This window comes from Notechis scutatus, chromosome 1 (genome assembly GCF_049901735.1).
Source record: "Notechis scutatus isolate UNSWTSFEM ecotype Mainland chromosome 1, rNotScu1.2, whole genome shotgun sequence".
Lineage (NCBI taxonomy): Eukaryota > Metazoa > Chordata > Lepidosauria > Squamata > Elapidae > Notechis > Notechis scutatus.
The window spans coordinates 176,404,129-176,417,661 of NC_142009.1; the positions used below are offsets into that span (position 1 = coordinate 176,404,129).

The 13,533-nt window shown below is 40.8% G+C and overlaps 1 protein-coding gene across 7 annotated transcripts in view; it reads right to left on the minus strand.

Annotated features, from left to right (window-relative positions):
• The window catches only part of SLC39A10 (solute carrier family 39 member 10), a 40,324-nt gene extending 28,150 nt beyond the window's left edge, over nucleotides 1–12,174 (minus strand). For 2 of the 7 annotated variants that reach the window (XM_087949545.1, XM_026667982.2), the window contains exon 1: nucleotides 10,760–12,174. Coding sequence is in view for 2 of the 7 variants with exons in the window: in XM_087949541.1 (XP_087805667.1) it covers nucleotides 329–339 (11 nt within the window). In the remaining 5 variants the exon portion in view is untranslated. Of the gene's footprint in view, nucleotides 1–328; nucleotides 461–10,759 lie in introns of those variants that run through there. The other 5 variants (XM_087949546.1, XM_087949543.1, XM_087949544.1 and 2 more) reach the window with 3 other exon arrangements.
• Nucleotides 12,175–13,533: the final 1,359 nt, after the last annotated feature.

The window sequence follows — 13,533 nt, forward strand, 5'->3', positions numbered from 1 at the left end:
ATAGTGAAAAAAAGTGTCTACCCCAACATGAAAATGCAGGCAATAAACTTCAGCTTTTAAAAAATGCCATTTACAAAATGCAATGGCAGGAAAATGCATGATTATCCCTTTTTCACCAGCTTGCTCATTCACATTTCCTTCTATAGCAATCACACAAGTTGTTAAAAACGACTATTGCCAACCATTCTTGAAAGAAGCATCCACTCTTTCTACTTCTATACCTAATTGGCAAAAGTAATTTTGCCAACTATCCAGTCTTAGAAAATTTAACAATGGAGAAAGACACTCATTCATCTAAACTAGGTAAATTAATTAAAAAAATCATTACCTATTTTGCATTCCAATTGTCAAATTCAAAGCTAAAGTTGTAATTCCGTGCACACTTACCCAGGAGTAAATTCTACCACTCTATGTGATTTATTTTAGAATATACATGATCAGCTTTAAGCCTTACTAAGTTGTTATGACTCACTTATTTTCACAAGCATTTATCATATCCTTCATTCCAAAACCACAAAACATCTATGTGTCAGATTTTAATTTCACATACTTAACTGTTTAACTTGCATGATAGCATCTAAGAAAACATGACAGTGGAGCAAGGAGCTCCTAGAGCTCATGCTCCGGTCTGGCATTTCCAGATGGTTAAATCTGCTTTCCATCATTTCCATCTAGAAATGATCAATTTTCAGCAACTCCTTTATTATAGCCTTGATTTCTAATTTGTGATATTTGATTGTATTGTATATAAATTGCACTTTCTAGGAATGCAATTATTAAAAACTAAATATAAGGAAGATTTTAGTTCTCATAATCTTTCAACTCTATAAACGACCTTAATTATAATAGTCTTCAGATATACAAAAAACCCAATGATCTTTTAAAGGAATGTTTCAAAACTACTGTATTTTCATATTGGCAAAGCAATTCTTTGCTCTGCTTCTACTGCCTCAGCAATTTTGGTGGATTAGCAGAAAAAAAATCCAAAAAGTTCACAATTGTTCCTGAATGTGCATAAAATTATTTCCTATTATAACTACTGGAGTATTTACATTTTTTGTTCTATTCCCTGGCAAGCCCACTTTTGGACATCCCCCTTGTCTGAAATGCCTTAATTCTGACAAAGCAGACAATTGGAGAAGAACATTTAAGATTTTCTTAAATTGGAAGCATGAGCTTCCTTGTTTGAATTATCTAACAGAAGTAAAATGAAGCATCACCAAGCTTAATGATGTCACCGATTTCTACCAACTATAGAAATGTTACTGAGGATCTTGAGGCTACAGACTTGAATATTGAACTTGGACATCCTAATTGGTCATCTCAAACTAGATGTCCAGTCCTAAGAGCAACTATCTTCACTGGAGAGGAGCAAGCATTTAATCTGCTTGTCCCTAAAGTGTCCTCCTAAGACTTATTTATTAAAGTATGTGACTTTAATACAGTTGAGATTTAATACCTTTTAATGCTTTTTTGAAATATAGGCTGAGCTACTACTATTTAACAATTACTTATGTAATACTATCAAAATAGACTGCATGCTATACTATTGTGAGTTGGATACTACAGGCAGCCCTTAACTTATGATAATGTCTAACAATAATTGTAATATTGAATGGAAGGATTTGACCTGTCCCCAGTTACATTGCTGCAATGCACCTGAGGTCGTATGACCAAAAGTCAGGCATCTGGAGCCCACCTACACTAAGACCACAGGGGCATTTAAATCCCCAACTCTCTCCCCACTTTATGCCCTTTTGGATCCCTGTACTCTGTGGCCGTCAATACCCTATCTGACCTTTACCATCTTCTTTCCCCCACTGCTGACTAAGAATGGCCATTCTGGCCCTACATGAGATGGCCTCAGTCAGTAGCTGCCCCATAAAAGGCCAAGCTGGACATGCCTCACCAATAGGATCAAAGAAGATAGCAACAATCAGCTGGGATGGTTGAATGCAAGCTGGAAAGGGCCTCAGAGTGCTAGACCAGTCTGGGACTAAGCTTCAAGCTGTGGCTCAGGGGTTTGCACAGATGGCTGCATACACCACCCTTTTCCTAGCTTCCCTGAGTTCACATCACACTGCAGTACTCTACACTTGTCTAAATAGAGAAGGCATACATGTAAAACACACGAATTCAGTATTTCTCAAGTTGCACTTCTTTCCTTTCCACCTTAAGGAAGAGCTGCAATATTTGAATCTTGTTTTTGAAATATAATGCCAATTACTTTTTTTAATAAATGCCAAAATCATGAAGAGATCATTGTGTTCTAAATCTTTAAGCTAAAATGCTAAGGTCTTCTCACTATAGTTGTTACAGGTTGCAGCTCAGCTTGCTTTGCATTACCTAAAGAAGTACAGTACAAGGAAGCATTTGCCTTGTTTGAATTATCCAAATACAAGGAAGCTTCCTTGTTTGAATTATCTAACAAAGTACAAGGAAGCATCACCAAGAGCATGTCACTGATTTGTGCCAACTATAGAAATCTGTGGGACTGCAGATTTGAACTTTCCATAAACAAACAGAACTAGGATGTTCTGTCCTAAGAGCAACAAAAGCCTAAAGGCAATTTAAAATGCAAATCTTAGCTTTAACTAAGTAACCAACTTACTAAGATGCCAATATAAGTTTTCAAGAGATGAGATAATCCTCAAATACTGTAAAATATATTCCAGAATATATATGAAAAATGTGAATTTATCCTAAACTTTTTTCAATTTTTTTAAAGCAACAATAGCTTTTTCAGAGATAAAACATGCACCTTTTTTAAATCCATGTCTTAAGTCACTTAAACCTTATATTTTTAACATGGGAACATATATAAACATAACAGGAATGTTGAAATTACAAATGAGAAATATTTTAGTACACATTGTATGAGCAAAATTCTATTCGTCCAAGAGCTCCCAACTGCAAATCTGTTGCAGATACTCAAAACTAAACTAACAGCAAGTGGGAGAAGAGGTGATAAATAAGAAATTCACACCACCATTAATTTAAATCCATTTGAGTAAATTTTATGGAACTCAGCAGGGCTTATATTGGATAGATAAGCATGCGATTGTGCTAAAAAGTAGAAGCCAAAGGAAACCAAGTGGAGTTTAATTCTGTTTAGAAATGTGTAAAAATGTAATAAAATAGATAAATGTAACAAAATACTTTTGAAAGAACTGGATTTAATTCTGCCTGTTTACTTAGCAAGTCCCATTTATATTTTATTGAAATGTGAGATAAAACTCATTCACACATATATGCATATCATTTGATTTCAGATAAAAGAATCAACTTCACTGAAAAGCATGGTTTGATGTCATGAGGTAATAAATAACTTCACTGTGTTTGAAAAGTAGCTGTTTTCTCAAACACAATGAAGTTATGATTTGATCTTGTAGTTATATTATTCATGATGTATGGATGAAGGCAGTTGCTGCAGCCTGTCCTAATCAATGCTTCTGTTCTCCTACACGGTGATGATCTAATCTAGGCAATATGTTGCATTGTTTATTTACAAAGAACCCTACTGGCAAAAAGCCTTGTACCAAGTTTCTATGCTTAAAAAAGAAGAGACAATTTATCCCTTTGTCAAAAAAACCCAAAACTTTATTTTTATCATGCAATTAAAAATTAATTACTCAAAAGTGACTCTTTCAGAATGTATGTTACATTAATATGGTGACAAATTGGAAATCTTTGAAAATATTTATGAATTTATTTCAAATCTCACATTAATCAGCCCTTAAAAACAAATATTGCTACCTTTTAAATAAAAATAAGACATTTCATTTTTTTACACATTTTATAAACATGGTTTAATTTCAAAGTGCTCAAGAGTGGAATGATCCAAAATAATTATGCCAACTTTTAAAAATTAGTTAAGTTGATGTTAAAGAGATTGCAGAGTAAATCTTGACAATCTGTTCAGCTGAGAAGTTGACACTGTGAAATATTACACACATTTTCACAGGATTAAGCCTTCAATTATTTACGATTTAGTCAGACTTGTAATATTATCAGTAGTTTCATGCCTTAGCTATGTTTTCATTCCTAGCTGTACAAATTGGTTTTGTTGAAATTCAGTTTTCTCATTTTTTAAAAATCGAAACAGCTTGCTTGCCATTTCTCCAAAAATATTTTTTCTAATACATTTTAAGTTGTTTACAATGTAGTTATATTACTTTCTGAAACAAAATGTTAAATGGCAACATAAGGTAATATGTTACAAACAGTAAATTTATAGAGATCAAAGATAAAGTTAAAACATCCAAATCTCAAAAGGCCAAGTGTAACTTCAAAACACACACGTTTTCATTAACACCAATGAAAAATCGAGAAATCATGTAAATTCTACTCCTAGACTAAATATTAGGGTTGCATTTCTATCCCCATTTTCCACAAGTAAATTTCACTCAACTCAGTATTCAGTAGCTAATTTATATAATCATAGATTATGCTACTACAGTACAGTGTGGATTAAATTCTGAATCTTACGGTCGGTACAACTATTTCTACACATGTATTGTCTAAACCAGCCAGCCAGTCACAAAAGCACACATACTTGCAGACACCAACAGTATTTTACAGATTTATGAACATAAAAATACAGATTTTGTATAATACAGAATGTTCTATACATTCAAAAGAAATAGCCTAGCTTTTTATTACTGTGTTTCTCCAACAATACGGCCTCCACCAATAGGAAGCCCCAGTATGATTTATTGGCATAAAATCAAATTAAGCCCCTCCCCCCAAATTAAGGCCCATATTAAACATGCGAAATGGGGGGAATGGCGAGGGGGCTTGCCGTTAGGAAGTACTTTGTTGCATGCCCGGATATGGTGCTGCCTGCGTTGGTGGAGCACTTCATATCGGGAGACCTTCCGCCACCGTTAATTTCCCTTCTCCCTTGCTGCCGTGGCGTTACAGCAACGCCGCGGCGTTTGGCGCAGCCACGTGCAGCCAGTCAGGGCTCCTCCCTGCAACCGGAGCCCTGAGGAGACACTTGCTTCAGGCGCTCCTGTGGCTGCCTTCCCTTTGCCTTCGATGGTAAAGTGAATTATTTTAAAAACCTCAGCTCATCCTATCAGGGCCGTGCGAGCTGAGCCTCCGCTCATCCTATCAGGGCCGTGCGAGCTGAGCAGAGCCGGGAAAGCAAGCCGCGGGTGTTTCCTGGTTCTGCCCAGCCCGTACGGCTCTGCCGCTGCCCTGGCGGGATGAGCGGAGGTTTTTAAAATAATTCACTTTACCTTGAAGGCAAGGGAAGGCGGCCACAGGAGCGCCTGAAGCCAAGTATACCAACAACAAAAGGCAAATCCTCAAGGTGGGCTGGAGGGAGGTGGCTACGTGCCCTCGGGCTGCTTCAATGCAAGGTCCTGACTTGCAGCATCCTGCTTTCGCCGCCGCCTCCCTCTCCGACTGCGAAACTCGTGTGCTTCGCCAAACGCTCCGAGTGAGGCGAGCTCTTTCATACATAGAGAGAGAGGGAAAGACGCCGGCGTGCTCTGAGAGGCTGGCTCTTTTCTCTAGCCGAGGCTGACATCTGACTGAATCTCTATCCCGCTCCTTTATCCTCACGACGGGTCGGCAGTGACGCTCTCTGGTGCGGCCACCTCAGCTTGCCAGCCTTGCCCCGCTATGAGACGATACTGTGACAGCCGCTGCTGCCGCACTCCCTTCTTTCCTCGCCTCTCCTCCCTTCGCCGGCAGGAGTGTGCGCGCCTGCTGCCACTGCCGCCGCTCCTGAGGCCATCTGGGCGGGCAGGTGGGAAAGCAAGCAAGGTGGCTGCGCTGTCTTCTTTTTCCCTCAGCGAGCGCCGCCGCTTGCCGCCGCCACTGCCACCTGCGATGGGCGAGGAGGCGGCGGAGGCACCCGAAATGTCACCAAGGCAACGAGTGCCTCCCGCCGGCCCTCCACTCATCCCGCCAGGGCCGTGGCAGAGCCGTGCGGGCTGGGCAGAACCAGGAAACACCGCGGCTTGCCTGCCACGGCCCTGGAGGCACTTCCTGTCAGCCTCGGCTAGAGAAAAGAGCCAGCCTCTCGGAGCACGCCGGCGTCTTTCCCTCTCTATGTATGAAAGAGCTCGCCTCGCTCAGGCGTTGGCGAAGCACACAAGTTTTGCAGTCGGAGAGGAAGGCGGCAGCGAAAAAGGACGGTGGCAATGGCAGGATGCTGCAAGTCAGGACCTTGCATTGAAGCAGCCCGGGGGCACGTAGCCACCTCCCTCCAGCCCACCTTGAGGATTTGCCTTTTGTTGTTGGTATGCTTGGCTTCAGGCGCTCCTGTGGCCGCCTTCCCTTTGCCTTAGAAGGTAAAGTGAATTATTTTAAAAGCTCCGCTCATCCCGCCAGGGCGGCAGAGCCATACGGGCTGGGCAGAACCAGGAAACACCCGCGGTTTGCTTTCCCGGCTCTGCTCAGCTCGCACGGCCCTGATAGGATGAGCGGAGGTTTTAAAATAATTCACTTACCATCGAAGGCAAAGGGAAGGCGGCCACAGAGCGCCTGAAGCTGTCTCCCTCAGGGCTCCGGTTGCAGGGAGGAGCCCTGACTGGCTGCACGTGGCTGCGCCAAACGCCGCGGCGTTGCTGTAACGCCACGGCAGCAAGGGAGAAGGGAAATTAACGGTGGCGGAAGGTCTCCCCAACATCCAAGCTGTCGCCGCCCGCCCACCCGAGGATGCAAGGGGGAATTAAGTCATCCCGAAAAGACGGCCTAGCCGGTTTTTCGGGGTCAAAAATAAGGCCCGGCCTTATTATGTGAGAAACATGGTAGTAAAATAACAAAACAATTTAGACTGCATATGAACACCTTCCTAGAGATAGCAAGAATAGGTTAAAGAATCAGGATGGAATTGGGATTAGAATGGCTATCGTTTATATGAAATATAAAATCCATTTACTTAATAGAATATTTCAGTCGAGAACTTTAAATGTATAAATGAAGAACAACCCAATACTCATTCAAGTAGCTGCATTATTTTTAGGAGTGTGCAATTCTTATATTGTAGTCATGTGATTCTGAAGTAAACATGGCTGTTTTAATGAGGCAAAACACATGATGCAACGTTCTCAAGAGTAACTTTTCAAAACTGAATCCAAAACTTTGCAGAGCCATTTAACTGATTCATTAGCATCATGCTCTAATCTCACCTTCTGCCTACTCCCATGAGCAAGTGCCAATTCATACATTAGAAATGTACACATTATTTTATGTACAGAACAGATACTGTACAACCAATGTATTTCAGATTTCAGTTCTGCACAATTAAGTTTGGCAGAAACCCCAGAATGCAGTGACATCTCCTTCTTGAAAAGAACCATTTTTTTTTTCAATTTTATGGTTACCTCAACCAGACAAGTCCAAGCATAATTTAGCATGGTATGTGAAGCATGGATATGCCAAATGAATGACAGAGCCTTAGTTAGCTACATCATGTCATGGCACTGTTTGGTTCCGGGGTGGACCACAGGTAAGTATTTTAGAAAAACACATCATGTGATAAAATAGCCATGTACTTAAGTGATCAGGAGAGTGAAATGCTGAAAAAATAAAGGAGGAAGATCTAGTAGAATGACACTCCAGGAGCGTGTTGCTTTCAATTTAAAATCTTCACAACAAATCCAAGTATTCTATCAGCATATCTGGTGAGGAAGGTTGAGGGGAGGGAAGATGCTGAAAAAATAAAGGGTAATGCAACTGATCAATAGGATATGTTACACCATGAGCTGCTGAGAGTAGAAGGGGAAAAAGAGCATAAAATGTACCAGCCTTGTGCTACTCGTCCCAAACAGGATTCCCACTCTGAAATTCTCTTCCCCCAGATGTTAGTTTGTCTGAAACGAACAACCCAAACATTCAATATTTTGTTTTTCTTAAGATTTGTCTAATGTGAAAGTGTAAGGAATAACTTACAAATAAGGTCAAGTTGTTTTTGAATCAGGGAATGCAATACTTTTTACAAAGCAATTATATACAAGTTATTTTGATAAAATGGTAGAACATGATTCAATAACTATACAATCCAATCTTGTATTAACTGGATATTCACTAAAAATGCAACTGTATTTAAGCAAACCATATTCTGTAGTATGATGCACAATTATTTGGGGAAAGCTAGTGTGGTGTAGTAGTTATAGCATCAGGCTAGAATCCAGGAGACTTGGAATTCTAGTCCCACTTTAAGGCACTAAGCAGAGTGGGCAATATTGGGTCAGACAATGGCAAACCTTTACTTTTAGAATCTTGCCTAAAATTACAGGGACTTGTATAGGCCGTTGTCATGAGTCAACACCAATTTGAAGGCAGATGTACACATACAGATGTGGGGTAAATCTCACAATAAATCACAAGATTGATCAACCCCATGTCTTAAATTGTATTTTTAGAAAAAAAAATCTGTTGGGATCCTAATTTCAATTTCTCCTTACATTTACCTAAATCAATATGCATTAGCACATCAGATTGTCTAATGAAATAAATGCAATAATGCTAGTGCACATTTTTAAATATGTGCAGATTTTGCAGTGATATTTTGGTAAGTAAAAATAGCCCATCTGCAGAAGGTGAACTCTTGGTCAAAAAAGTACTGCTTAAAGATGACACTCAATTTTTGACTAGCATCTAACAAAGAATAGTAGTGAGACAGTGGTTTTTTGTTTTTGTGAGTCAATACTGGAACAGTATTGTAAGGATAAGAGAAAAACTCAATTTACTTTTAAAAAATCTCCTCAGATTGGCACCTTCACTTTAAAAATCTTCAAATAAAACATATTTCTTAAAGTAACAAGGACAACCACTAACATATTTGCAAATGATATTGTGGATGTCATTTTAAAATTACCATCCACATATTAAATTTTCATTCAGTTAAACAATTGTTGCATCATGGAATAAATTAATGACCGCTAGTAGCCAAACTTATAAACATTGATCTTCAGACTTACATGCACACAAATTGCTTACTCGATTGCAAACTAATCCAACACCTCTTTAAATCCATGCTCCATATACCTGTATTGCAACTGCTAGGCCATTTTTCACATCTTGCTTACAGTACAGAAATGTAACAGGAATTATCTAATTAGAAACTAATATTTCCCAACCAAATTCATTCCAATGATATTGTATGGCATTCTGTAATTCTTCGTGCACAAGGGGAATACATAGTATTTATTTATTTATGTCAAGCAATTACAAGATAATAGGTATAAGTATAAACATAGTTATGAATACATGAAATGGATACATATAAGTAAAATAAAAAGAAACAATAGGACAGGGACTGTAGGCACGTTGGTGCGCTTATGCACGTCCCCTACAGACCTCTTAGAAAAGGGGTGAGGTCAATAGTAGACAGTCTAAGGTTAAAGTTTTTGGGGTTTGGGGAAGAAACCAGAGTCAGTAGTTCAACATACTTAACAGCCACGAAGTGAGGTCATAGGAATTAGTCAAAGATTTTCTGGGGTAATGATCTTTGGGAAATATCTATTTATTTGTCCATTAGATTTATATATCCTAATTTTCCTCCAAAAGCTCAATACAATTTATAAGAAAATTATTTCACTCGGACAATAACGGCCTATCAGGTAATCTGAGTTGGGAACTAACGATTGGCCCAAAGACTCCCAGTGAGCTTCCATGGCAAACTTTAACACTTTAATCTCTACACCAGAATGGCTTTCATTGCTGTTGCATTTTACTGGCTTTCCTTTCCATTTTATTTTGCAACTTTTAAAGGTAGAAAAAATACCCAAGAGTATTCAAACATACAAAGGACCAGGGAAAAGGAAGAGAAAGTCATATTGTAAGCCGCCCAGAAACGCTGGAAAGAGAGAACAGGTGGCACATAAATTTAATGAACTACAAAGAGTGGGAAAAGATGCAGAAAAGGATGGCTTTTAAAACGCGTATAAACAGCAACACAGCCTTCGCAATCAAACGGGATCTGTTCACATTTTAAAGCCACTATCGAGGACTTAAAAAACTTTTAAATGGAAGTGAGTCAGCGCCACCAGGATTGGAGATCAGAATACACTCGTGGAGGCCCTTTACTGTATACCTACTATATACACGTGAAGGCGGCTCTGGGCCTAAAATTTGGAACAGCAGCCAGAAAGGGAGTGGATGGGAAAAGAGGCGGAGGAAGAGGCGCGCCTCCAACGAGACGAGGCCCCGAAACTGATCGATAACTTTCCAAGTCGTGTGGGAAGCCCAGGAAAAGAGAGAAACCCGAATCACTCCAGCTTCCGCCAGCTTCCTCTACCACGCCTCCGCCGGTCGAACAAAATCTCCTATCTTTGTTTCCCCGCTCCTCGCCTTTCCTACCCGCGCCGCTCCTCACACCTCAGGCTTGGGAGGGGGGAAGCCACTTCGGCCTCCCGCGAACAAAGAAGGCCAGCCCACCCCCCGTCACCCCGAGCCACTTTCCACCCGCCAGTCAAGTCGGGGAGGTCGGATGGGTTGATAGGCGCACAAGGCGCGGGAACAGCAGCCGGGTTTTGAGGGCGGCGGTGGGGGGAGGCGCAGCCGGTCTCCTCAGGCTCCTGCTTCACTCCCGCCCATAGCGAGACCGAGGGGCGGTAGCGTCGCCAAGGGAAGGCAGACTCAGCGTTCTCTTCGAACCGACCCTCGTCCTCCCCCCTCCGCCCAGGGGCGGTAATCCGCCCCTCCCGCCATCTCGCTTTCCCTCTCCCGCCAGAAACCACCGCAGCGCGGCCGGCCTGTATGGGGGAGGGAATGTAAACAAACGGGGTTTTATAGCTACCTCAGCTCGAGTGTGCCGTGTGCATCTCCCTCTCCGCTCGGTACCAAACCGCCGCGCGCGGGTGCCGCCTCCTCCTCCCACTCCGCAGTGTTGCTGCTGCCGCTGCTGATGCTGCCGGTGCTACTACTACGACAGCTAGCTGCTTGCTACTTTCCCAGGGCCTCCGCTACGCCATTCATCAAAACAGCTTACGCCGGGCGCCGACCTTCTGCCGAAGCCGAGCTATCGCTTGGCGCGCGGCTAAACTACGCCACCTCACCTCCCCCCGCCTCTGCAGGGCCGATGCGGAGAGTAGTGGCCCTACGCAAACGGCGTAACTGCGTTAGCGGCGGCAGCAGCTGCGGGATTTCGCAGAGGAGAGCATGCGCAGTGGAGCGAGGGGCTTTTAACAGAAAGGCTGTTTTCTTTTTCGCGTCGTGTTTACTTGATTGAGGGGCGGGGGTATTGGGGAATCCGCTTGTAAACCCGTGTACTGTACAACGAAGACCGCCCACTTTGGAGCCTTTCTTCGATTTTGGTGTGTAAATGATGATCCCGGGTATTTCAGCACTTCCTTGGAGAGAGGAATTGGGGTAAAAGTTATAAATATTCAAGGGTGGAGCAAAAAAAGAATGAAAAGACATGGTTTGCACAGAAAAGAGAATAGAGAATAAAAGTAAGATTAAGGCCATAATAGGAATAACCTTTGGACCAAAACCTCTAATTTTGAAATTGGCTTACAGTAATCGTCCCCATTCATAAATTCCTTGATTTCCAAATGGACCAATTTCTTTTGGACTTGTTCTGTGCTTTGTAAATGAATCAGCCGTATTGGACTTTGAATTGTACCTAACAGCCATTTAACGACTTGTATCCCAGTTCGTGTCCATCCTTGGTTAATCTTGGAAAAGCTAATCACATTCTCCTTGGATAAAAGGTCACTGCAAGCTGTAGTAGGCTATATTGGGAAACGGAAGAAAATCCCAGAGGATTGTAACTGGCAACTTCCTTCCATTTTGAGGCCAAGCAGTGCACTTGAATGTGCCTGTCACCAAAGAGTTGAACTCAGTTGAAAGGAATCTTTCATTTTTAGATGGATAATTAGCACCTTCAAAACTGAACCACCTTATTCTCTGCCAAATGTTGGGTCTTCATTACCAGAAAAAAAATATGTTAAGGAGGTACATGAGGGAAGATAGTTACAGCATCTTTGAAACTCTAGTATGAAAAGACTTAATTCATCAAATAATGTCCACATTTAATAGTAATCCAGAAGGCCCATATCGGAAGTGTTATATCAAGAAAAAAAAATTGATATGTTCATCCTACATTGTGATGATGCTTTAATAAATTATGTCCCCAATGGATATTCTTCAGGAGTTACTTTTCAGACTTGGGCCATTACTGTGAAATGAATATTAAAAATAAAAAATGTAACATTCACTTGACTTCATTCCTAAAAATATATGTGGGACGTGGATGTCTGTTACCCCTGTAACCTTTCCATGAATTTTCACCATTAAAAAAAAATGCTGTAGATATCAATTATGGGGGGACAGGAAAAACAGCTGCACAATATTCTTTGTTTGGCAGCTCTAAAAGTCACTATGCTTTAATGAAAATCCAGGAAGATCACAATAGTTGATTGAATTATGCAATACTTCAAAACATACTGAGTAATGGAGCAGCTACATCTCTTCTCAGAATTACATCACAGCTGCTTTAAGGGGTTACAAATGTGCAAGGAAGTTTCTTTTAAATCATGGTTTACCTGAGTATTGGCTTTCAAACAAAAGATGTGAACAGCAAGGAAATGTCTCTTTTTTATTATGCTTATTAGCTATTCAGGAGCTGCAATTTCTTCCAGGTCAAAAACAAAGGATCAGATCAGGTTGAGTGGGGACCTACTCAACAAAGCATCCATTGTCCAACCATTCACATAAGCCTCATTCATTTATCTCCCTGTCGAAATGGCCCCTCCCACTGATTTCCTTCAGTGTCAGGTAAATGCCACTATAGTTTGTTTCTTAAAGGAGAAGGGAGTCCGATTTTCTCTTTCCAGAGCAATTTAACCCCCTTTTTTTCATTCAGCACTGCACTTAGGGTCATATACAGAGAACTGGCTTTTTACATTGACTGCTATAAAGAAAATAGTGGAATGATGAGAGTACTTGTTTTTATAGCTTTTTATTCAAAGCACCTTTCTTTAACCGGGCACCTCCATATGTCTTATCAGACTACAAGTCTTGCAATCTGGTTGGAAGTGATGAGAACTATAGTTTGACAAAGTTCTGGAGGACATTAAAGCTGTTCAAGTGTGTGATGGTTATTAGGAATGTAAAGTTAAGAAATTACAGTGTGTTTGGGGGCAGCACATTCACATTAAGAGAAACATTTGTAGGATAAATCCATTCGAAATTAAGAAATGTATATCATATATTGTCTATCTTGCTAGATTTATGTAAAATATACCGTATAATGTTTCTTTATGGGTCTGGTTGACTTTATGGAACAATAATTGCCCTATAAATTCTATGGGCTATAGTAATTATTACACATAGTTGTTAGAAAATAACAAGACATCATATTGCAAAGCAAGAACAAAACTATGTTCACTACTGCTCATTACCAATCGAGAGTCCTGTTTCAGTATTGTTTGCAGATTGTGTGAAGATGTGGGATATACTTTACTAACATAAAGTGTTCTGTTCAGGTGCTCTGGTACTTTGAAAGTTATTGATGGATGTGTTGATCATATAGCAAACAATTAAAAATCAGCAGCTTGATATGTTCAT